The sequence below is a fragment of the Cygnus olor genome, chromosome 1, assembly GCF_009769625.2.
Source record: "Cygnus olor isolate bCygOlo1 chromosome 1, bCygOlo1.pri.v2, whole genome shotgun sequence".
NCBI lineage: Eukaryota > Metazoa > Chordata > Aves > Anseriformes > Anatidae > Cygnus > Cygnus olor.
The window spans coordinates 51,778,505-51,805,611 of NC_049169.1; the positions used below are offsets into that span (position 1 = coordinate 51,778,505).

Consider the following 27,107-nt stretch of genomic DNA (forward strand, 5'->3'; position numbering starts at 1 on the left):
AGCTCCCCAGGAGGCTCAGGGCAAGGTAATTTCTGGGGCACATACCCTCAAGTAAATAATTTTCTTTAATCGATCCGACTGGTAACTGCAGTCCTGCTCTCTGAAACTCTGAAATTAAGAACCAGTGTTCCTTCTTTATTAAACAACTCGGAAATTTGGTCCTAAAGTAGAAGAGAGAAAGAAATGTTAGAGGGTGTTGTTTATGTAGTGGGAATGGAAAAAAAGAGGAACTTAAAGGCAAAAGTCTCTCACTTCACAAGCTGGCCTGAAGGAGAATATGGGAATGGGGCTGCTATCGAAAGGACCTCCAGTCCTCCTCTGCGTGCACATGCGTGTGTGTATGCGTGTGCGTGTGTGCATGAGGCAGTTAAAACAGAAAGTAGCAAAACAGAATCTTAAGTAATAAAAAGAAATGAGCCGTGTATGTGTGCATTTCTATGGATATTGAAAAAGTGGGTGGTTTTCACCCAAAGTATGAGCTTTAAAATGTTAAATTCCTTGGTCCTTTTGCACATGGACAGGATTTAAAACATAGATGAGAGAGGAGGAACTTCTAGAAAAGGCCCAAATTATACAAAAGACTTGCTCCATGCTTCCTGGTGGAAGAAAGCTCACTCTCATATTCATTAGAGTAAGGTAAAAAACAGTTCTGCGATCTGTTCAGATCAGTATTGCAGCATCATGGGCCCGAGTTTGTCCTATGAAAGCTATTTCAGAAATGAGTTTGAAGGGCCCTTCCCCCATGTGGGGGAAGAAGTGAAGCTTTAGTGAGCAGTTGAAGTGTAGGTGCGGTAATGGCCAGCCAGAGCTGCTGAGCCTCTTAGAGACCTTTCCTGTGAACCCAGCCAAAGGTGAAGAGAAGGCCAGTTCAGGTCCCGTGTACTTCCCGGCTCCTTCTTCAGCTGGTCTCTAGCCTGATTTTTTATTTATTTTATTTTTTTCTGGAGAAAGAGATAGCAAAGCGAAACGTGCGTGCTTCAGCGATTTCTCCCCACCGCCCCAGCAAGCAGCTGCAGGCATCGCCCGGCGCGCACACGCCCATTCACAACCTGCCCTTGCTTCCCAGCGATCCCGCAGCGCCGGCGGCCACCTCCGCCCCTCCGCCCCGTTTCGCGGTGCTGCGGCCTCCTCCGACACCCCCCGGCGGCCGCCCCTCGGCCCCCCCGGCCCGCGGCCGTCCCGCCGAGGGATGCGCGGGGGAGCGCAGAGGCGGGAGCTGGAGGATTTGGGGCTGCTTGCGGGTGTTTGGGGGACCGGGAGGGTCTGCGCGGGGGAGGGGGAGGTGGGAGCCTGGAGAAAGGGAAGGGGCGCGGAGGGGGGAGCGTTGCCCGCGGTGAGGTTCAGCCCGGCGGCATCGCCGGGGCGAGGGGCAAGCCCCGGTGCCCGGAACCGCTCCGGCGGCCTGTTCGGAGGCGGTGTGATCTCTGAGTGTCCTTGCAGGAGCGGCACGTTTCCCCCTTGCACCTTTTGGAGCTACGCCTGCTCCAGACCCAAAGAAACAGATCCTCTCCCTGCCCCCCGGCCCCGCCGCCCGCATCTCCGTGTGCTGGCGTTTCGGCAGCTTGTTTATAACTATGCCTTAAAAGCACTAAATGCCTTGGGGGAGGGAAAAAGAAAGGAAAAAAAAAAAAAAAAAAAAAAAAAAGAGCTCTCGGTGTCTTTTAAATGAAAGACACATGCAACTTTGTTGCAGCCTGCAATCCACTTTTATCCCAATAAATGTCCCTCTTTAAAGGCAGCTGGTAAACTCTAGAGGAGCCGAGGACAAGGAGCATCTCCTGTGCCCGTAAAAGCCACAGCTCCCAGCAGCAGCAGCGGGGCATTTTCAAGGCAGCCAGAAGGAAGCGCGGGTGACCGTCCGCGGGCCACGCGTGTCCCGCCGCCTCGACGGCTACGGGGCTCGCTCCCTGCCCCGCGGCCGCGGCCGGCGCGCACCCAGCGGCTGCGATCCCCCGACCCCCCCCGATCCCCCCCCCCCCTTACTCCCTTGTACCCTCCCGGCCGGTGGCTGCTCCTGCAGCGACGGGAATCGGGCTGGGGAGCGGCTGCCCCTCCGCTCCCCCCCTCGGCAGAGCAAGCAGCCCCCCGCAGCCCCCTCCCGCAGCGCCTTCGCCCCGGTGGCGGCTCCGCTCGATGTCGCCCCGTCGCCGTGAAGCGCTCCCCTGCGAGGGCAGCGCCGTCGTTACACCGGCGTTTGCACGGTCATCGCCCCGAGTACTAAAAATAGGGACCGACGCAAATTATAACCGGGTCTTAAAAACCGTCTCCCGCCACCCCAGGGAAAATAAGTAAGTAAGTAAGTAAACCTAGGAGCGGTTTCACAGCATTGTTAGCTCCAGGGGCCAAATCCTGCTCTCATTTACCTCTTTGCAACCCAGCTGACTTCAAAGGGAAGGAGAGATGTAACCTAGGGGAGAATTGGCGCCACGTATGGCATTCGTTCTCTTTAAAAGCTTGGAAGCAGAAAGCTGACTTCAGCGGGCTAAAACCATTTAAAAAGGGTTGGACAGGTCCCTGGAGACAAGGAGGCAAAGGAAAAAAAAAAAAAAGTTAAAAAAATCGTGTGCTGAGGTGAGACAGCTTTGAAAAGCATCTTTCTTCAGGGACTGATTCCCTCCGCCAGGCAGCCCGGTTATTAAGAGCAGCGTGCAGATGTGCCGCTGTGTTTCCAGAGATGGAGTATCTCCTAAACCTTCTGTGAAAGGGTGTTATGTGTGATGGAGAGACGTTTCGTGGCCAGAGGTGGTGTGAAGGAGCTCGCCCCTGCAGTGCCTCGGGGCTCCTCGGGGGAAGCCTGTCCCCTGAGATAAGCCGGGGGGCGCGCACCGCGGGGGGCTTCCCCGCCCGGCACCCGCGGGCTCTCCCGCGGGAGCCACGGCTGCCTTCCCCCTCCGCTCTCACACTCCTGCCCTTCCTGGGATCAGAAGTTACTGACCCGAACGGAGGAATGAAGATCCCGCATAAATCGCATAAAGTGCAAGCGTCTCGGTGCTGAAAAATGAGCGGTTTGGGGAAAGAAACGCGAGCCCGGTGGCGGACCCGCACGGTGCGGGACCTACGCCCTGCGCGGGGTGGTCGTCCCGGGCTCCTCAGCTCAGGCTGCCTCTGCTGCTCTGGATGCAGGGTCCCAGCCGAAACGGTGCCCTTGCATAGCCGGGGGATCTAGTCATACTGTTTCATCTGCTTAAATAAAGTGAGAATGCCACGGCACCAATGCGGGCGAGGATCTCCCTTCCGAATGCCAGGAGCCCCCATCCCGAGTCCCTATTCCCATTCCTAGTACCGCGTTTTAGCTATGGATGTCTGGACACAGAGAAGGTGTTTTTATTTTTGAATTTATTTTATACCGACACTTCTCTTCCGTCCAGAAAAGTTACAACACAAAATGTATGTAGGGGAATGGGAAGAAATCAACATTGCATGGGACCGGACTAAAAGAATTTGGGGGGTATTATTCACTTCCTTCCAATGTCCTCTCCCAGTTATCTGGGAAAATGGGAAGGAGAAGCTGTGAAGATGAGAGCGGGGTATTTCAGAGGGGTTGTTTTACGCAGGGCAGCTGAGGACTGGTAGGGGAAAAAGCAGAGCTATGTGTTTCGTCGAATGGGTCCGAATATGCCAAGAGCTGCAGGGGGAAGGAGGGTCCATGAAATACAAAGGGAAAGGAAGCTCTCTGAGGACAGGTGCCCAAATGGTGCAGCGTTTCCAGAAGCCACCTCTTTCTTTGCCGAGGCTTCACCTAGTGACTCATTTCACGTTCAAATGCAAGGATTATTACTACCACTACTACTACTACTACTACTACTATTATTGTTGTTGTTGTTGTTGTTGTTGTTATCATTATTATTATTATTATTATTATCAGCTCGGGAATAGGCTAGAGCAAAACCCACCAAGCAATGAGTGCCCCGGTCCCCATTGCTCGGGAACTCTCGCCCGGTCCTGGGAATGAGCGACCCCATCCCCCCCCAGGGGATGAGGGCAATCGCAAGTTACAGATTCAAAATCTAGTTCGGCTGAGTTATAATTTTCCAGACATCCTGTTTGTGAGAAAGAATCACTTGAAGCATTATTACTGCAAGCAAAAAATGTGCAATACATTTCAGTGTATACTAAAACAAGTTGGGCTTTGAGGGCTGTTGGGCTTTTTGAGCTTTTTTTTTTTTTTTTTTTTTTTTAAATTGAGCATCCTATCCTAATGAGTAAAAGTAACGACTGTGCTTCAGGTCTCAGCAGCCAAGCTGCAAAAAGGGCCCGATCCGAATGCCGTTTAATAAACTTTCTTACTAAAGGGCAGTTTTTGTTCACCTAAGAAAACAAAAATCGGTTCTGGTGTAGGAGGGTAGCCTTCAGATTTTCCGCTCGGAGGGGAAGTGTTTAATTGACTTTGTTTGGAGTGACTTTACCAAGAGCCTGGGATCTGTAGCTTCGCAGATAACTGAAGGCATAGGAGCAAATCGACGGCTCTTCTGCTGGGTAATTCCCTGCATGGGCAGGGCAAGGGACCGCTGAGCCGCGTCCATCCCCGGGCAGTGCGCAGGGAAAGTGAAGTGTCGGTTCTCATTACGCTGGGCCCGAGCCTGGAGCCTTTCCCAGCCAGACTCGAGGTTCAGACGCTCCCAGATTTTATCCACAAACCAGCCAAAACGTAATGACAGCGATCATTTCACGGTTCCTGCAGTTTGGCGCTTTGACAATACCTCAGCTGTTTGGGAGGTTTCCTGCACGACACCTGCACAGATAAAATGAAGATTTCATGTGCCTCAAAGGCATATTCAGTGGGAAGACAAGCAACTGGTGAACGGGAAGGTTCCCCCGTCCCTCCTCTCCCCTTAGGAGAGCCGGATTGCTGTCAGAGCTGGACAAACTTCGACAATTTTCTTCTTGCAACACATAATGACTCTTCTTAAGCCATCTAACGTTTCTCTTAACACAAAATGGAACGAGATAATATTTAGTGTGTGGATTTAATCGTAGCGCTATAGGAAATTTCAGCAGAGACGCTCTATAAAAACAGATTAATCTCTTATCTTGATCTAGTTCGAATTATAATGAAACCTACTTACCTATGGACTATAAAAACAAACCCAACACGAATGTAATCTGTGCTTTATCTGGCTGCTATTACAGCCCTTTATCAAGTTTAGAAAGGATTTTGAAAGTTGGGCCGTGGGACTCAAGCCCCGTGCAGCTTGGCACTGTCAGGGGGAGGAGATCTGCCCTATCGATGCTTCTCGGATCTGCTAATTGCTCTGCACTTCGCGTAAGAGTAGCGTCCTGATTTCCACTCGGGAACATAGAAAAGACAACCACGGTCCTTCCCTGCCTTCAGTCGGAGACGGGGGGGCTGCTGGAGGGGGCGTCTGTCCCACCGCCTTCACGCGGGGACAAACCTGCTGGCTACAACGGTCGAGGGGGGGGGTTGCTCCAGCAGCTGGATGTGCTCTTTGAAATCCAAATCCCGTCCCACTCCCCAACCCCCCCCGGCTCCGCTGTGCTTTCCAGCAAATTATAGAGGTACACGCAGTGCAAAATACAAACAGCGTTCTGCACATCAAAGAAATAGACGCCTTAGGAGCAAAATCCAAACGTGAAAAAGAAACTCCCTAGCATGTTATGGCTGAAAATTTCTGCTTTTAACCTCCTCTCCCTCCCGGGAATTGATTTCCTATGTGGTTTGTTCTGTTTGCTTGTTTGTTTCCCCAAAATGAGCTCATCGTGAATTTTAAGTGCAAGAGACGTCTAAGTTACTAAAGCTGATGTTTTACCAACAACTCCTCGATCTATCATAGCGAACCAGCTCGTCTCTGACTATGGAGCACTGAGCATTAACGCACCTTTGCAAACGAGCAAGCCAGAAGAAAAGCCCTTCTTTGCAAGCTACGCTGTCTTCCCTGCTGGCAGTTTGATTAATATTAGGACAATTCCGAAAATATACGGGCTACATTACCGGAGCGACCGCGAGGCTCTGAATGTTTCGAGGGGCCTGGAGAATGTGTGGGGGGCTCTCTTGTCATTTCAGATGAATTGATTTCTTTTAAGGCATGAAATATGGGTCGACATTCTGGTTTCTAAGCACGAAGCTGAAGGAAGGTGTGAGACAGAAGGGACAGGGTCTAAGAAATAGATCCCTGTTCAGGTTGGAAGCACTAACAAACGGATGCATTGAGCTACTTTGACAGGGACTGCTGATTTTCAAGAATGGCTCGTTTGAAAGAACCGTTGCTTTTTTTTTTTTTTTTTTTTCTCTTCAATGCGGTGTGTGCTAGATCTGATTTTAAAATGTGTAACTCTGCGATGCTGAAAGCCACAGAGCAATTTTGTTCCCGTCTTTCAGCACTCGGCTCTGTACAGTCTCAGCCTTATTTTGTCCTTTGCTGAGAGCTGCTTGTATCTTTTGAAACCTTAGTGTGCATTAAGGAGTATCTATCCCCGAGCCTTTAGACTCTCCGCCCTTCTTACCAGAAACGGCTAGATGAATACAAAAAAGGACTTAGTGGTTAACCGATATGCTGCTAATATTTCATTCATGGGCCTCCCCCTCCTCCCCTCTTAAAACTTCAGCTCTTGGAAAAACAACATATTTTAAGCTTTCCACACAAATATTGATATTGGCAAATAAAGTCAGCCCCCAGTCTATGGTTAGAGACAGTATTCTTTTTGTTTCTACCCCAGGCAATCAAAATTAATCCACTGTATTACAAATTGCTTCGGAGTATTTCACTTTTCCTGACAAAACCCGTACCTGGGATATGTCACCGCGAGAGACCTTTTCCCTGAGACGTTTGTGCGGCGCTTGTTTCCAGAGGGTATCGGGGAGCAATGGGCGTGGGGGGACTTGACCCAGCAGGAAAGTCCCTTATTTGTGCCTGCATTTGTACCGGAGCAAGGGGGGGGGGGGGGGGGGGGGGGGGGGGAGCGGTGTTCGTCAAGTATCAATCAGGTAAAGTGGAGGTGCTGTAAGCGCGATGCCTCTCTTCGCCTCCTGCTTGCAGAGCAAGAGGTATCCGCGAAGAGAAAGCAGATTGCCCCCTCGACCGCATGGCACCCCATCCAGAGCATCCCTCCCCACTAGCGACACGAGGACCGCAGCTCACACCGGCTCATGGCCCAGCTGTGCACTGCATGGGCTCGACAGCCCCCGAGATGCTACCTGCAATTAAAAGCCAATGAGAATGGTATAAAACACAGCTCGTCGCTATTGGCTTTTATTCAGGCAAAACTCGCACAGAAATCAATGGGACTGAGCTCGTAACGAAGAATGAACCCGCTGCTCGTAAAATGGAAAACGAATTTATTTAAGGAAATCCTTGCACAAACACAGATTTCTCTGTGCTCTTTCTGGAGCTGGTGCACAGCGCTACGGTTTCAGGGACCGACACTGAAATTAGCAGCAAGAAGCGCACTTGGTTGCATCAAGATGGCTTTCACAGAAGCTGCAAATTATGAATAAACTGCGACGGAAGAAAAGTCACCAGAAATTATCACTTAGACGAGACTGCGTGGTCTAAGTATTCGCTTCTCTCCTGGCGCTGGAGAAAACTCATGTTTTTTTGTGGCACGACTTCTTTTCTCACATTAAGCAAATTGTTGTTTAAAGGAAAATTACTGGAGAACCGAATTAAATCGCGCAAATTACAACGTATTAGATTAGGGTCAAATTTACCGCTGACTTGGGTTCTTGCAATGAATAACCTCTAGAACCTCCTACACATGGTGATGGTAGCAGAAGACATGCAATTTTGAATGGATAACTCTCATTTAATGACAGGAATTTAGTAGGAAAATGAAGCCTTTTTTTTTTTTCCTCTTACGTTTTCCTTTGTAGAGCGTTGTTCACAAGAATAGCAAGCTGCTCGCACTTGAAATAGAAGCATTTGTTCTTTATTAGAAATATATCTGATAGCTATAGCGATCTCCACTAAAAATTGTTTTGCCTTTGGCACAGCTGATTGGTAATGCTTATTTGCGCTCAGACTTCCTGAAGTAATGTCTAAAAAAGAAATAATAATAATAATTATTATTATTAATAATAATAATAATAATAATAATAACCACCTCTGGTTTTTTTGCCTAAGAGTAATTTACCAAATGAATAAGCTAGGAATACAGAAAATCCAACCCTCAGCTATTATTAACAAACATTTCTGATCATATCTTAACTTTGTCAAATCATCATTGGTTGTTACCAACATAAAATACTCTTGGTCTTTCTCTTTTATTACTGAGACAGAAACTGCATTTCAGCCAGAGGTCATTTTACATCTACCTGGGTATTTGGTCTTCTTTAGTGTTTGGATGAAAAACAAACAAAAACAACTAGCTATATAGACAGCAATCAGTCAACTAAGAAACTAAGGAAAGGGTGCTAATTCTAAACAAATCCATTGATCATTCAAGTGAAGACCAGGAGAGGAACAAATTCTAGTCCTTCTTGGCAGCTAGGTACATGCTAACCCATTCCATCAGCATCTATGTCACCAAAAAAAACAGAGGAAGTCCTTCTGTGCTCATGAAGAACAATCTCTTTGTCTATCTGCTCACGAATAACAATATAGTTCATAATGCCATTCATTTCAACTTCATTTCAACTTCCAGCCTTCAACAACTTGTCAGTCTGAGGCCGATATAAAATATTTCTTTTAAAAATCTCCTGGAAAACCTGGTCCTTGCACTTGGCCATCATGGAACTTCATAGACAACTCTCCAGTAGTTTTTTCAGTGCTAACTGAAAAAAACTCAGCCAAATTTGGCACCTTGAAGGTATCCTGAGGGTGGATCCAAGGAGGTATGATCAGCACTTTCCTGCCCATTATCTGCCTTGAGGAACAATGAATCACCTATCCACTGAAACACATCAGCTCGTTTAGATGATTTATTTAGACTATATTGTTACTTCCAGGCCATACCTATGTTTCTTTCCTACTCTAATCACATTTCTCTGCCTCTCTGTGAGAAGACAGTGGCTCCCCATTCCTACTTAACTATGGTACATCCATGAACAGTACGCACCTGACTTTCACACATCTCACACAAGCTCTTACAAATGATGAAGTTCACTGTGGGCCATGAGATTTCCATTCTCTAAGACCTTATTCAACAATGAACTCAGAAGTGACTGTCATTCATCTGCTTCTTACAGACTAACAGCCAAAGATCCAAATCCTATGCTGGACTAATACTTTCCACAAATCCTATAAAAATAAAATTAGATAATTAGTTTTTCACTTAGGACTGTAAAAAGAAATAAACAAGAGAGGAAAGCTTTTTTTTTTTTTTTTTTTTTTTTTTTTTTTTAGCTAGTACAGTTAAGTGCAAACAGCTTGGATCTCAGATGTGAAATCAGGCTACTCAGACTTTTATATGGTTGAGTTCCCTTCCTGCCTTCTTGGGGCCATCCAGTAATAACCACATTTCTAATGTGTTTTTCTCATTACGGAAAAGAGTATTAAGATATTGCAGTGTCCCAGAATATTAGCTTGGTTTCCGTTAATGTTAATAGAATTAACTTCAGTGTATATCAAGGAAAGGCTGTGCCTCCAGAAATATACATTTCCATTTTCATGATTAAAAAAATAATAAATAAATAAAAGATATTAAGTAAATTTCTCACTGTGGGTATAATAGTTGTAGTTGGAAACCAAGTGGCTGTTTTGCACCCATGTGTCTGAAGTGAGATTTGGATGTATCCTGTGGCATATTTTTGAAAAATGTAAACATTTTGTACAGCAGACCCTCATTTTATGAATGTATGATTGAGTACTAGATTATTAGTACTAGATTATTAGTACTTAATTATAATGATTTACTAAGCCAAAATGCAATACCAACTCATCCTGGACCAAAGCAATGTCTATCCTAAAGGCACATTGGGTGTCCGGTATTTGTAGATCTCTTAAAATAAGAAATCTACTTGAGCAGTGATCATTTGAGTAAACACGGCTACTGTTTGAAAAGTGTCTAAAGATGTAAGCAAGAAAACTGGCCTGTTATTCAGCTAGAAATATTTCGTCATCGTGTTTTCTCATTCAAATATGGACAATCTGAGTACCATTAACACCTCCTTCTGATTCAGAATGCATTTCTGTGTTGCAGCAGGTAACGATGCTCCTAATGACACCTTTCAAACAATGGAGCGTTTAAAGAATATACTGGCGATCAGAGTTCATGCTCACATAAATTATACGGCGAAAGTCATCGCAATGATCCGTCCCGAGGAAAGCTCAAAAAAAGCTGTTCGATTAGATTTGGTAAACGATACCCATTAAAGCGTAAATGATTAAACTCACCTGGGTTGTTTCATCCTTGATTTTGAATGAATGCTTTTTTCTACAGAATGAGATTCTTTCAACAGTCGAGATTCATATAGGCAAGGAAAGGAAGATTTTCTATTTTTTTTTCGTTTTTTTTTTTTTTTTTTTTTTAACATGAATTCCTTCCTCTTTCCTAGTAAAGGATATACAGGGAAAAGGAAAAAGTGCCGAGGAGATTATGCTAGTTAACCGTGAAGAGGTTTAGAGCACCACAAAGGCAGCAGCACATTTAGAAATATGCAGTTTTAGGTATTTAGGGTTCATGTTTTCCTGGACCGTCACAGGGACTTGCTCTGAACTGAAGTTTCAAGCACTCTACCCACAGCCACCCAAACATATCGAAATAGATTTTCAGAGGAACTTACTTTTAATTATGTGTTCTTGTCTTGAATAGGAATTGCTGTATTTGACAGAGCGGAGGTAGAGGAAAAAAAAAAAAAAAAGAAAAAAGAAAAAAGAAAAACAAAAAAAAGAAAAACAAAATGAAAAAAAAAAAAGCTACAAGAAGAAAGAAAATAGAAAATACGAGGGAGACAAAAAGAAAGCATAAAACAGCTTTCTGCTGCTTGAAGTAGTCATGTCATAAATATGTCACCAGGTGTAGCATTCATGTTACCTCTGACCCTACATGCTGTAAGGTGTAAGAGCAACAGACATTTGCCCAGATTTAAGGGTGCTTCACTTTGGTCCTGAAAACAATAATGGTCTTTCTGCTAGCTTAAACAGAAATTGCACCTTGAACTTTTACCCATATTTGACCAGACACACTGTACTTTCAACACTGCAATTCTTAAAAATGTAGTGGATATAATAACAAGACATCCTATTACTTACTGCAATATTATCTAATGAAAACAACAATATATTTTGGCATACGTTGCAACTTAATTTCTGTTAGGTATGCTACTTAACGTATTCATGACAATATCAATTTATGGAATAGCAGACTAAGCATATTGTGAAACTCAAAAGGCATGTCAGCAAATCTTGTCACTCCGACTTGTAACTTAGTAAGTTGTATGTTATAAAGCTACTACTTTTTCTTTACAAAATAAAATGCCTTTAAAAATGTTGCCAAAACATTTTACTTAGGCTTGGTATTTCTCATTCAGAAACACCAGGAAAGCAAAAGAGATCAGCTATGAAAACTTTTGTAAAGTATATTTTTATTATAGCATCTAACATTTATGAAATCTGAATAACAAATATCTTTGTTTTACTTTGCATCAGTTGCATTGATGTGCAGTATATTATGCACAGTCTAAATAGAGGGAACATTCTGCAATTGAACTGTTGAATTGTAAACTGCTTGATTGTGCATTTTGATCTCCAGTTAGTACCCGTAATAGTGGTGGATCTATTTACTGACCACACTGCCACATACAATGGCAAACATTTTGAACTAAAAGCTTTCTTTCAAAACTAATATCCTTAATGATACAATTGAAATGACAAAAGCTGCAGTCGTTGGGGGTGGTTTTTAAAAGGTATTATACAACAGATTTAGAAATTTAGAATACTGAAAGTATGCAGTACACTTGCTACATACATTGGGAAACTAACTAGACTGTAGAACCATCTAATGACATTTTATACTCTGCTGAAGACAACAGCATTTCCACAATCAGGACAAGGAACTGTGCTGATCCTCATTCCTCTAAAAGTGAATGAAATCTTCTCTGAAATAGGCTGCACTGGCTTTTCACACACACACACACACAAAAAAAAAAAAAAAAAGCACATTAATAGGATATAAGAAGGATGTGTCCAAGGAAGGGCAACAAAAGGACCAAGGGGTATGACTTATGAGGAGTCGGTAAGAATACTTAGTTTATTCAGCTTAGAGGAGACCAAGGGGTGACCTCATTATAGTCTACAACTTCCTCATGAAGGGAAGTGTGGAAGGAGGTGCTCATGTTCTTTTCTGTGCTCACCAGTGACAAGGATCAAAGGGAATGGTTTAAAGATGCAGATGTTCACACTGGATATCAGGAAAAAGTTCTTTACCAAGAAGATGGTCAGGTACTGGAACAGGCTCCCCAGGGAAGTGGTCATGGCACTGGGCCTGACAGAGTTCAAGAAGCGTTTGGATAACACTCTCAGAAATATGTTTCAATTCTTAGGTTGTCCTGTGTGGAGTCATGATGAGTTGGACTCAATGATTCTTGTGGGTCTCTTCCAACTCAATATATTCAATGAGTCTATGACTATGATAAGAATGAGCAAAGTTATTGAATGATATTGACTGCAATGCTGGAGGTTTTGCATGGTATCAGCTGTCCTTGAATGTGAAAATGGATGTGAATATTCACAAAAACTGAGATAATTTATTTGAAACAACAGTCACATGTATGTGTTAGCACATAAAAGCATCTCACAAAATAGTATCATTAAATTTAAGGACGTTTTGAAGATACAACATAAGAATCTATCTTCTGTAATGACTGAATTTTCAAGCCACATTATCCTTCCCAACTCTCTCTCAGTCTGTAAGGAATTGAGGCTTCAGAATATTGGACAAAAACAGATGAGGAAATCCAAAGACAGACTTCTCTAGATCGGTTAGCAACTTCGACACTCAAAGTGGAAAACAATAAAATGTTAGGCTTTGAAATAAAAAATAAATAAATAAAATTAAATTAAAAAAAAAAAACCTTTTCTGTTGTGTATACCAATAGGCAAAGAATTCACTAGAAGTAATGAGTTAGATATCCACCTCAAGTTTTCTACCTCAAAATAGTATTAATAGTTTATTATATAAACTAAATAATTTATTTTGCTTCTTTCTCTAGATCTCTTTGTACCACAAAACTTCTACACATGGGTCTGAAGGACCCTAGCTACATGAACAAATAGAGTTGAGTTAACAGTGTGTTGTAGATGTAGGGTTATACTACCCCAGCACAAATAAGATCTTAGTAAATTTATTTTTCTTTAACCATCTAGGAAAAGGTTATAAATATTTGAAAGTATAAAAGTTTAACAGGTTGCTTTATCATATTATTACAATAATTTAGGGTGAAAGTTCAAGAGGATTTCTCACATTGTTAAAAAAAAAAAAAAAAAAAAAAAAAACCTGCATCCCCACCATTTGTATGTTTCCAGCCTGCTGTGAATTTTTGCTGCTTCAGTAAAATATTCTAAACTGACTTCTTTAAGAATGACATTATTGGATGTCATAGTCCATAATAGAGTTTATAAGCATGTATTTTATTTGTGAAAAAGGAGTATTTAGAGATTTGATATACAGCATACATCATATGAACATGAACTATTACTAACTACATTTGCACATCTCAACCACTTCTTATAAACAAGCCTAAACTTGCTCACTGTACAACAATTCTTATAGAGTTAATTGATTCTGTGTTCTAAACCACACAAACATATAAGCAATTGAAAACACAAGTATGACAACGTACTGACAGGTATAAAGTAATTTGACCAAAAACAAAACAAAACAAAACAAAACCACTATAACTATGTATAATAAAATGTCGCATTTAGTTAACTGAAACTATTTATACTGATAATAAACCAAATATATATACATATATATATATATATTATATATATATATTCACAGGCTTAAAAAGAAACAGTTCTCCACATGCTTTGGAAACCAAAAATTTGATTAAATCAACAAGTCAAACAATCTCCAATATTCAACTAACATTTTTAACCTTTTGCCTCTTTTTTCCTGTTCCCCATCCTCCGCTGAGCTGCACCGGATGGTCTCGAAATGATATCCGTTCTCTACAGGATGGACCCAGATGTGATTTTTCTGGTGTAGATATATTCTTTTCTAAGCAACAAACACATATATGAAATTAAACAACAGTAAACACTAAATTTCACTGCTTCATGTTCCTTTTAATATGACAAAATATATTGCTATGTCTAAATTGATAGCAAACACCTTTTCTAACTCTGTATTCCTCCCTGTTTTAAAAGTTGTTAAAGTATTTTCAAAAAGCAGTAATTTATGGAAAAAAAAAGCCTTTATGAAAATAAACAGTAAAATTACTACACAAAATTACCCTATTTTTAATAGGGCCACTATGTGTCTATTTTGAGTATATTTTACACAGAAAAATTAGCATCTTCCAAATTGATGGTCTAGTTCAGAAGATATATCAATTTAACAAGTTATTGTTTTTAGACCAAATGAAAGTATTTCTTCTTTCAAAGCCCACAAATACTTGGACTTTGAGATAGCTAAATGATGCCAAAGCAAGTTTAAGCACACACAGAAATGTACTAAATAAAAATAATTGTCATATATATAGACAATTGAATAATTTAGCCAGTATATACTGGCTATATACTGGCTATATACTAATTTAATAAACTAAACAACTATTAGAGTTGATTCAAATTATTATATTTACTTTATACAAAACAACATTTTACAGATGGCAATGTCTTTCTTAGACACCTATTAGCATGCTAAGTGTCTGAGGAAAACAAACTAAACTTGCCAAGAGGATGATATGATGTTCACAGTATAGCAGTTATATATATATATATATAATTACTGTGATGGATTATCAAATACAAAATTTACAAACATCTTTTTGCCACCTATCAAAGGAAAAGATTACTGATTACATACCTTTAGTAAACATTTTTGATATTTCAATTTCTTGGTACTTTGAAACAGCAAAACTAAATTTCTCATAATAAATAGCCACCCCCAAAAAATAATAATAATTAAAAAATGCTTAAATTATATAATTGAACATGTTTATTTAGAAATATAGGCAACAATAGTGATACATTTTCAAACAGAACTTTTCTGTTTTCTTGAGGATACTTTTCTACAGTCAGCTAGATCTAAATGTCAGGAGCTTTTACCAGCTTAGTGTTCCCTTTTTATGAACTTTTTAATTATTGCAAATGCATCTTATAAATAGTTCTCTCCTTTTGTTGTCAAGAGTTTTCTAGTAGCTTTAATGTGATACCTGTCTGTTTACTTACGGCTCTATGGATTTAGTTAATTGATTTTTTTTTTTTTTTTTGAGGTATATAATTTACTCTAGGTCTACTTGATAAAGGTCTAAAATGCTACTGTCTTGCCTTTACAGGATCCCCAGTTTTTGGATCCTTTTATCTGACACCTCAAATGGTAGAAGATATCTAGTACAGAAAGGCTTTTGTTAAAGAGCATAGAATAAAGTTATTTAACTAAGCAGTAAACATTCTATTAATTCTTTTGACTGGGAACTGTAATATATTCATTGAAACCTGAGACCTTCAAATTAGTTAATTGATTAAGGAAACTTGAAAATAAATCTAATATGGTGATAATATTAAAAAAAAGAAATTGTGTCCCTTCATTAAAGATTTTTTTTTCTGAATTTGGAAATGTTGTTAAACCATAAAAAGATTTAATACTGTGGAATATGACATCTGTTTAAAAAAAAAAAAAAAAAAAAAAAAAGGAAAGGAAAGAAAGAAAGAAAAAAAAAGGAAGTATCTATTACATGTTTAGACCGGAAAAATATTTTGGGCTAGTGTATGCTTGAGACTGACTCTTTAATACATTCATCTTCAAGATTATATCAATGATAAAGGTATATTAGAGATAGCAGTTATTTCTGTATTTTGATGAAAGAAATATTTGAATTACCTTTTGAATTATTATTGAATTATTTTGAAAAAAGACAAATGTCAGAACAAAACCAACAATAATAAATTTGAAAATTAGTTTAAAAGTGACAGAGCCCAATGAAAACAGAAAAAAGAAAGGCAAACACATCCTAATTGCCTAACCTGGATTATTCCTGGACTAACAACCACACTTGTTTATGAACTTATCTGTACTGATAAATATTATTTTCATGATGGATTTCAGAAATTTATAAATATAGTTTTCTGGCTTTCCACTTAAAACTATATGCAATTCATTGCAAGGGATATATTGTCCTTCCATTGCTATGAAAGGTATATTATTCCATAATAAAATCCCTGAAGACTTGCTGTAATTTGCTATAAGATACTTGTGAGAAGTCTTTACAAATTAGTAATATACCATTTTATTTTGGCAGAATGATGGCAGTATCTGTCATAGCATGAATTGTACTTGTCTAAACTTCACGGTCAATAGTTCACGTATTTATTTTTTATTTTTAATTGTAACCGATTTATACATTGCTTAGAGGATAGCATAGTCAAATATTTTGTAAGTAAAATGTAACAATTTATTAATTTTGAGCGTATATAATCTGTCTGACAAAAGAACCTTCTATGTGAGAATCATAGCTCAGAATTTCTAGACCCTGTGGTCTCAGTAGCAGGGCAGGACAATTTCCTCAGCCTGAAGTTATTTTTGCAAAATTCCAGATAATCACTGCTCCCCTGAATCTGGGTTTAACAAATCAGAGGATATCCCAAAGTCTGGTGGTCATGGCACTCTTTTTCTCTATGCAGCCTATAGTGTTGGTTAGACTTTCTACTGTCTGCTTTAAGCTTTACCTACAGTATTGATCTAGAGAAAGTTAATCAAAGCATAGGCTACTCTATATCCTTCCTTCCCATCATTCATAGAATTCTTAGCATTTTCAGACAAATAAAATGAAATCATTGCAGGCAAGTTAGGCTTGTAAAGTGTGCACACTGCAAAGCATAGAATTATTTAGGTTGGAAAAGACCTTCAAGTCCAACCATTCTCGTAACACTACAAGTACACCGCTAAACCATGTCTCTAAGTGACACATCCACACATCTCTTAAATACCTCCAGGGGTGGTAATTCCCTGGGCAGCTTGTCTAACCACCCTTCCCATGAAGAAATGCTTCCTGATATCAAGTCTAAACATCCCCTGGCACAACTTGAGGCCACTGCCTTGAGTCCTATCACTGAGAAGATTGACACCTTCCTCATTACAAGCTCCTTTCAGGTAGTTAAAGAGAACAGTGAGATTTCCCCTCAGCCTCCTTTGCTCCAGACAAACAATTCCAGTTGCTTCAGCTGCTCACTCCCTTTGTATGTCCCACCTTCATGTCTTTGAAGTGGATATAAACATGCTTGCTCTTTTGAGAATGTACTTCTGATATCAACTCGATTGAACTGAGATGGGTATTATTATCAGCATTGCTGATCTAGTTATTGGTCTAACTGGAGTGATGAAAAACTTCCACTGAGACAAAACAGCCTATTCCCTACAGAAGAATTCTCAAATAGTTATGTGCCAGACTGGCATAGAAGCATAATGAGGTTTGCTTACTCCTATTCATGTTATACCTAATTCTCAGACATTATATTTACAGAAGAACTACTAGTTGCTTAAATGTTAATTATGATTGAGTGTTGTAAGGCAAAGAAACAGCTCATTTATGATGAAGGCGTAAGTCAAATATAAGACATCTTTTTATTGCATCTTTCTCCTAGAGCTTCATGGAATAACCAGAAAGGAAAATGAAAATATACAAATGGAATGCATTGCAAATATAGGACTTAACTGATTTATCATACATGTGCCATTAAATTTCTATGCTTATTTTTAAGTCATATTCTTTATTTTAAGAAAAGGTGAGAAAATAATAAAAAGTGGGGAAGATACTTGGTTCAATGAACAGAAGAATAAAACAAGAGTTCACTAAAAACAATGATGGCTTGCAAATGCAAACATTTTGCATGTTCTACCAAAAGCATCTAAAATGCTGCAAGGTCAGATATTCATGAATTATTAAAATGTTTAAAAACTGTGAGATACTTTACATGTTCTTCAGAGTGCAGTTAATTTGGAAGTCTTACTTTACAATCCAATACTTTATTTTTTTTTTAATTTTTTTTAGAGATCCTTATAGTTCTCTGTTACAGCATTAGTAATAGTAATATAGATAAATGGCTTTCACAGGAAGCTTAGATTTGCAATACCTTATTTCTTCCCTAAATTACAATGTGTGTCTTGCAAATGAGTGTTTTGTGTATAAGTATATATGAACAAATAAAATTAATATTATCAGAACTTGATTGGAAAAATAAAAGGTGAAATTTAGAGTCTTAGTTTGTTATAAAGAAATCTATAAGGCATATCTTTCATTTAGTAAGCATACATACATATACAGGTATGCATATGTATATTTGTGATTTATGAATAGTTGTAAGCATGCACATAATACTTTTTTTTTTTTTAATGTTATATTCCATAAATGTAATGGGACTAAGCAAAAGACAATAACAAAAAGATTCATATTTTTTCAAGCCCATATGTAAGTATCTTTACTAAATAGAAATTAGAAGTAATACATTGTTTTTATTCTATAACGTACTGATAATTTTGCAACCGTAACAATAAATAATAATAACAACAGTAACAACAACAACATTTTTACCATTTATGGGTACTAGAATGAACTAGAACATGGTATTAAGTATAATTTAACATGATATATAGTTATTCTAATACCCCCTCATATGGGAACAAATTGGTAGCCAAGAAAAACAACTGAATTTCTCCTATCTTCCAAAGGTTTGGAAGATTCAGGTTGTAACAGTAATTTGCTGTACTTTCATTTAATTGTAACTTTTGACTATATGAAGCTCGAGTGTATTCTGAAATATATTCAGGTGTCTGTATATATCAAATATATATCTGTATATATCAAATACAAAGACTACGTGCTGAAAGCTTGTCTTGGGTTTGGTTAACAAGCTTCTATTTCTAAGCAGTTACTTTTCTGTTGTTTAATCTGTTTTCTGCTATTGATTTGTTCTGGTCTTTTTTGGTTAAAGCCTGGGTCTTTTACCAAATGTCAAGGTTTACATATCCTCTGTTTTGATCAGTAATGCAATATGTAAAATGTTTTGAATAAAATTCTTGGTGTCCAAGAAGAAAAACTTGGTTAAACAGGTTATGATAAAAATTTTGTGATGCATAGTAGACGTCATAGGGCATTTATCGATCCACCTAACATTGTGTGTCTGGAGAGAGAATATATTTCAAAGTCTTTACCATATTGTATTACTTAAGAGCAAATACAGCATAAGAAGGCATGGGAAAAAAAAAATCAACATTTTAATGAAAGTGACCAGAACGAATCCTTAGCAGCAAAGCGTTTACATCAATTTAAGCTCTGGAAAGAAGCTAGGTTCAGCAGGTCTATGAAAAGGTGAATGTGACAATCTCAGAAGAGTTACTTTTTAATATTGTTATTTATGGTATTTATGGCTATACTGAAGTCAGATCACAAATTTTGTTCTCTTTTTTTTTTTTTTTGAGTTGCATTGTTTACATTAAAACAAACAAAATATTGTATTTTAAATTTACATCATGTTTCTATATTTAACACGCATATTTGAATAGTATTGAGAAGCCTCAGGAGCATCTTATATGTAAAGATACATCTCCTTTCCCTATAGAGATCTGAAACTAAAACATTTTTTTTGGGGTGTGGGGGGGAGGGGGTAAGCAAACGATTAATTTTGTTTGTAAATCTCCCTGTCTTCAAGTTTGTAGGACTAGAGACTAATCTTAATATTTTGTAGAAACAATGAATTTAAATTGTTTATCAAACATTGATGCTATTCTAACCAGATCATACTAGCAATTACATATTTGATTAATCTCAGCTCTTCAACTCTTAACATGAAACTCAGACACATAAAGGAATTCATACAGATAAACATTTACAAGAATAATGACATAAATTATAAACATTTATTAATCACCTTTCTACACATAGAGATAAAATAACATAAAAAACATAATGCTCCAAAGATGTTCCTGTAAAATAGAACATTTTCCTAACTATAAACAGGACTTTAGCACCACTGGTTATTAAAGACCAATATTTCCTTTGTATTCCAGCTTCTTACCTATTTCCCAAATTTTGTCCATTTAGGATGATATTTTACAGGCTGACTTATTGGCTTTGGCTGAAGTTTTCAGAAAAGTCAGTCTCTTCTAAGAAAAAAATACATGACATATTTATGTTGCCCATTGCAGAAATGACTTGAAATTTGCCAAGCAACAGAGCTTTGTTTTTTGGATCTGTCCAAATTTGATCAAGTATATACAAATTGTTTCTACATGATTAGAGGTGATTTTGGTTATGTTCCTTAAAACATCAGGCAACATGGAAACATGCTTTATCATGATGTTACAGGGAGCATGTCTACTCTTAAAAACAATGTTGAAAGTCATGCTAGGTCAGGGAACTTAAGAGCCTGCTTGCTCTATGCTCTCTGTGACAGAGTCTAGCTACAGGAGCAGTAGAGAAGAAGCAGGAAAGAAAGTGAGAGAAAGGCAGAGGGTTATTAAGTTATGATGATGGCATACTGCAAGAACAGGGAAACACTTGGATGTTTTTTCTGTGGATAGAGGAAAAGCAGGAAAAAATGAAGTTTTTTTTTTTTTTCTTTCTTTGTGTATTAGATACATGTATCATAGTGAAATCTGGTTTACTAGTCTGGCTTACTGGGTTTGATTAAGACAGGACTTCACCTTAGAAATTCATTTTACCTTCATGGTCATAGACTTCATGATCATTCTGTCCATTTTTGAGAGAAGCTTTCTTCTCAAACAGATAATATTAATAAATAGCTCTCTGAAATGAATGGTGACACTTATGCTGATTCACTTTACTTGCACATTCAGGACTTAAATCTATACTGGAAAGAAATTTATGGCACATGTCTTTTTATTGTTTTTGTTTGTTTCTTTATTTTCCTGGTTTTATCATTGTAAACTGCTTGTTCTATTTTTAATAACTTTTCTAGAAGGAGTACTGCACTTCTGTATTACTTAATCAAACGTCTTCCCAGTTAGAAAAAAAAAATCAGTAACTGAATTTAAGAAACTCTCAAAGAATGATAGTTAGACATACACTGTCACTAATTAACTTTATTTTGTGAATCAATCAATTCCTCATTTGACACATCCCTTGATTTAATCAGTCTATTTTAACTAATCTGTGGTTTGCATGGTTGTACCTGTGTATATACATCTGTAACATTACTCCTTTGTTGACATGGCAGCTTCCAAATAGTCTACCCAGTTCATAAATGAGGAGGAGTCCCTTTGCCTTTCCTAACAGTTAAATATAATGATCCTTTCAACAGTGGGTATATAAACTTTACAGTATAGTACATATCTCAGTTGTCATTTCAGCAGTTAAAAGAACTAATCTATGGAAAGTCAAAATGACATTCCTAATATCAACTAACAGGCTACTTACAGAACCAGGAAAAAAAAAATCCAAGTCAAAATTCTTGAATCTGCTGTTAAATATTTACTCTCATGTGGATAAATATATACATTCACTTACTGTACCCACAAAAAAGTATTTTTTTTTTATATCTGTCTGTGCATGAACAAGTTCCCTTGTGCTGTGTATTTTTGCAAATAGGACATCAAGTAAAGTTCAGTATACTAAAAGGTGCTTAAAATATAATGAAGAATATTGTATGGATTTATTCTTTTTTTTTTTTTTTTAATTCACTTCCTTTTCACAGCTTCTTGCCTAAGCACCATTCTACCCTAATGTGGCTAAGAGTTTCCAGACTGAGGTTATTTTGCATTTTTTTCAGCATACAACATCGGCTTAATCCATTTCTAACTGTTTTCCTATGACCATATAAATATATGTTATGCAAAAAAGTGTGGTGGAATATCAGCTCTTTTCTGAGGCATATTTTGTATTCTGGTAAGACATACAGAGGAATCTCAGTGGAAAAAATATTATGTTGAAATGATGTTCACAGCAATAATCACAATTCTCTAGTAGGTTTCAAAACCTGGTAAACTTTACTTCAGAACTGTGGAACCCTTTTTCATCCATTCTATATATTCATTTCCTGAGAACAAAAATATTCATAGTATGGAATTATCCCATAATTTTTTACTGGACAAAATGCATGTCTTAACATTCATGTTAACATACTACCAGATGTGGCTTACAGAAGAGACAGCTTTATTCCTAATATAGTGATAGCAGTTGTGATTTTTTCAAGTAAATTGGGTTCATCATTTTACTAAGGACAAGTAATTAGTACTGTAAATATCTCTTATACACTTACAGCATTTCTAAATGTTTCTAAGGAGAAAGCATAAATTTTACTGTTATCTTCTAGAAATTCTACTAAGCAGGTAAACAGCAAGAAACTGAAAGGACTACTAAATAAGTACTTCCATATTTGATCATATGTTTCTAAAATGTTTCTTACTCAGTTTCTGTAACATGGCAAACTTCTCCTGGAGAATGTATGAGAAAAAAGAAAGAGATAAAACAGGGGAAGGAAGGAAGGAAGGGAGGAAGGGAGGAAGGGAGGAAGGGAGGAAGGGAGGAAGGGAGGAAGGGAGGAAGGGAGGAAGGGAGGAAGGGAGGAAGGAAAAATACCAGCTGAAGTTTCCCAGTAAAACATAAATGAGAGTAAAGCATGAAGAGAGATCTTAAAAATGAAATGTTTACTGCACACACAGAGTTTACAAATCCTAAATGAAAGACAGCGGTTATGGAACTGGAATATATAGACAATTATAATGGTAAGGGGAAAGGAGCAGGAAAGTAGGAATATTTTAAGAAGTAAAGATGTATCACACTCCTTAAAACAAAGCTGAAAATTTTCTTAGGGATTCTATTTATCAAAAGAAAGGGAGGCAATAAAAAAAAAAAAAGTGGGATTCTGTCAAGAAGAAGAATAAGAATTGAAAGGTGTAATAAAGAAAGTGAAAAAAGTGAACAAAGTTAAGGGAGGTTTTTATGTTTTTTTTTTGTTTGTTTTGTGTTGGGGTTGGTTGGTTGATTGTTTTTTCCTACTGAGTTGGAAGTCTTTCCACTGTAAGAACAGCTTTATTAAACTTCATTAATTTAATTTCACAGAGTATGAGAATGGTAGAGTTGGAATTTATCTGAGAAATGAAACCGATACATGTCTTGCAGTGGAGATAGCAATTAAAAGTCATGTTTAGAACTAGGGGTGATTAAGGAATTACAAGGTTGAGCTCCAAGCTTTTTTGTTTGTTTCGTTTTTTAATTTTGTTTCCCCAAAAAAATATTTTACAGAAATCAGAGACTCTCTGAAAGACTAAGATTCGGGGAAGAAAAGAATTAAGAATAACAGGTAGCATTTTAAGTAACAGTGAGGGGCCCAGCTCCCGTTGGGCTTCTGGGAATTCCAGTCAAAAGATTGCAGGTCACATAACAAGAAAGTAAATGAAAATAAAATTTAAGATTTGTAGAGTATAGAAAAACACAAAATGCTGATGATAGGTAGACAATGTAGTTTTACATCTCATCTCAATGTACAACATTGATTGTATGTAACCAGTCTGGGATGATAGAATGGAGTTTATGCTTGTCATAACCTACTCACAAACTCTGGATTAGTATAAAAAAAAATACCGTCTAGCTTGTTATCAAAAAATAATTACTCAATTTCTAATTCTTGCAAAAAAAATTCAATGTCCACCTTGTAACTTAGTGTTAACTACACTATTAGTGTTCAGGAAAGTGTTCATTAACAAATTTTATAACCAGTAATTCACACCAGTATTCACAGAGTTAATAAAAATGTTAATAAAACTCTGTAAGGCACTAACCACATCACAGACCAGGGGTATGTGTTACAGAGAAGGTACACATCAGGGAAAAATATCTTTCTTTTCTGCCCTTTTTTACAAAAGCAAAGTGAGTTAACGTAAAAAATTTAAAGGCAGAAAATACAATCAGCAAATGGTCTTTTAAACATGCTTCCTTTTGCAACTCATTGGCACAAAGTATCAGAAAGATCAAGACCTTAGCAGTTTGACAAGAATGGACAAAAAATGAAAAAATAAAAACAAAAGCCCCCAAAAATCAAGAAATAGAAAAGAAAAAATAACCAGAGAGCAGAAAGAAATAACTATGATTTTTGGAAGGAATATAAGGTGGTATATTTGAGACATAATGTACTGGCCGTCAGTCCAGGCAAGGTCCTAAATTGGATTGATAACTAGTCTGACCGAGCACTTTTTATTCTTTCTTGAGGTTATATCTTTTACTTACATTTTGATTATTATTATTATTTTTTTGTTAATATAATTTAACCCATATCAGTCAATTTTCCCTTTGAACATATAACACAGAAGCACATCAAATATCCTAAGTGCTATACAGAAATGTTTTCCTTTACCTGAGATGTACTAGGTCCACAGCATTTCCTTTATTATTAAATTCATTTTTGTGTCAAGGAACAGAATTAAGTTAGTTTGGGATTAATTCATTCCATCCATTTTTTTTTCAGAAACACCTAGTAATTTCTGGTGATAACAATCTTTAAATTCTTTAACCTTAACTTCAGAAATGCTAAGAACCTATCCTCGGCAAATAAGGCCTACAAAAAGTACATTGAAAATTGGCAGTTCCCCAAAATACTTCTGAAAATGTTGACTTAGCCTTTCTAAAAACCTCTCTGAATTAAAGCACTGAAGCATTACATGTTTTGTCTTTACAAAAACATGATCATTCATCTACAGTCATGACCCAGAAATATATGAAATGCATTTTTTTCAGTATCACACATATTTGATTTTTTTTTTTTTTTCAGTAAATGTACCTAAAATAATTTATTCAGTATTTTTAGACCTGCTTTTTCAATCTGGAGGATCTCATTGATTTACTGATGCAATTACTGAATTACAAATTATATGTAAGAAACATATATGATACCCCTAACATCTCTTATATTTAGTAACAACTCTCAGCTGTACAGCACAGTTTGCTGAAGACTTCCTACCAATAATTAGGATGTAAAGTGGTAGTGTAGCTATGTTTTGTTGATTAAATCTTGTCAGATCATTGAGGTCAAATTCTCCTGAAAAAATGGTGTAAGGACTTGATTTAATAATTAGTTAAAATGGAAAGACCTCCAAGGTCACAGTCCCTTTTCTAACCTCTTCAGTAATACCAATTCATTGTTAATTCAAAATGAATACACCTACTGAATCACTAAAACACTTTCCAGGCTTCTTCGTTAAATATTTCAGAATGCAAAACCAAGAGGGAATACAGCAGGAAAGTATTATATAATGAATATATTTTTCATATAAAAAAGAGGCAAACATTTAATGTTTTCAGATTAAGGTCCCCGTTGAGCTAATAATTTATTGTAAATTATTGAAGAGCAACAGTCTTCGGCAAACTGAACTAATATAATCAACATGCTTATTTACTTCATATAAATTGTAGAAAGATAACAGTAATGTCTGGTTTTATAAGTAATATGCATTTCAGTTTAATGTATCGTCGCTGTTTAGCCTTCTCAGATCCACAATGAAAAAAATATATAGACAAATAATAATACATACAGAAACATATATAGAAAAACATAAATCCTGTGCCCTTTTTTCCTTAGTTCCCCAACTACAGAAAGGAGAATGAACATGTAATTGTGCTTATATAGGTATGTCTTTTGTGAAAATACATATATTACCAGACACGGTAGACTGTCTGTCTCTCACACTTATGACTCTGACAGTTGGATTGTTCTTCCCTGCTTCTTTCCTAGTCTCTTCTTTTTGAAGGCATAATACAATGGCACTTTTTTATTTACTGTACTAAAGCTCCTAAGGCAAGTTCTGCATAACAGTTCTCTTTTCAGAGAAAGAGCTGATTCTTATTTATTTTTCTGGATGGCAGGATAGTGTAGGTTATAATCTAGACAGCAGTTATACATTAATATGAAAGTGGTGTATACTACTTAACTGAATTATTCCAGATATGCATACATTCTATTCTGAACATATGAATAGAAAGATAATTTTGTCATTGACATTTGCAGCTTAGCTACTAAATTCAGGATCTTAGTAGTCAGCAATCTCATCTAATTTAAATGGTGGGGCTTCATTAGTAGCCAATGGAGAGAAACTGGAAAATTCAGTATGCAATTCAAGTTTTTCTAAGATGGCAGGCAGACAAAGAATTTTATTCTTTCTTGATGGCTGCACTTAACTGAGACTAGGATGCTAAATTTTATCTAATCTAATTTTAGGAATGTAAATCTAGTGCATAAGCATGGACAAATTGTACTCACTGTTATTTTTGCCTGTGGTAGACTAATAGAATGTAAATAAATCTTTAATTCAAAGCCTTAAAAAATACATCATAAAACAAGAGATCGCAAATGTTTTATGTTTTCCTTGAATTTTAACTTAATTTTCCTTGAAAGTGAAAAGTTAACATTTATAAAAAGAGAATTAAAAAAAATCAGCAATTACATATAATTTATGAAATAGCCTGATTTCTACTTTGACACAAAACATTTCAAGAAACTGCATTGCTTAAATGGTTTTATGAATTCTAATAATTTTCCCAAAGTTATTTGATACTGCTTATATTTTCTATAATGAAAATTTGGGGCCTTTGAATTTCATTTATTTGGATAAGTCACTTTGTACACAAATGACAAAATATAGTGGAACGTATTAGAAATATGCTAACATATTCTTCAGCTACATTACACAAAATAAAACATGAATCTGAAAATGGTATCATTTTATGACTTTCAAGCATTATTCTATTTTTTCATATACATGTTCTTCTTTTAATTTGTATGATATTAAAGAATGATAAAAATATAGGGATCCTCTGTCACTGAGCTACAGTAAATTCTGTAGGATGCATATACTACAGCATTATTGGTAATTAACGTGACAGAAATCTATGGCTTGATTAAGATATGTGTTATGGTATTTAGTTAACAGAAGTTGTATTTTCCAAACCTATTTCAGGAAAAAAAATGAAGGAGAACATAAAACAATAATATTTTTAGCATAAAATATTCTGTTTCATAACATAAAGAAACAATATT

At 37.4% G+C, this 27,107-nt stretch overlaps 1 protein-coding gene across 2 annotated transcripts in view; it reads right to left on the reverse strand.

Annotated features, from left to right (window-relative positions):
* Positions 1-13,830: 13,830 nt before the first annotated feature.
* LRRIQ1 (leucine rich repeats and IQ motif containing 1) overlaps positions 13,831-27,107 on the reverse strand; it is a 109,831-nt gene continuing 96,554 nt past the window's right edge. For both annotated transcript variants that reach the window (XM_040558306.1, XM_040558298.1), the window contains exon 26: positions 13,831-14,118. In XM_040558306.1, the coding sequence (XP_040414240.1) occupies positions 13,979-14,118 (140 nt within the window). In that variant the 3' untranslated portion in view covers positions 13,831-13,978. The remainder of the gene's footprint in view (positions 14,119-27,107) is intronic.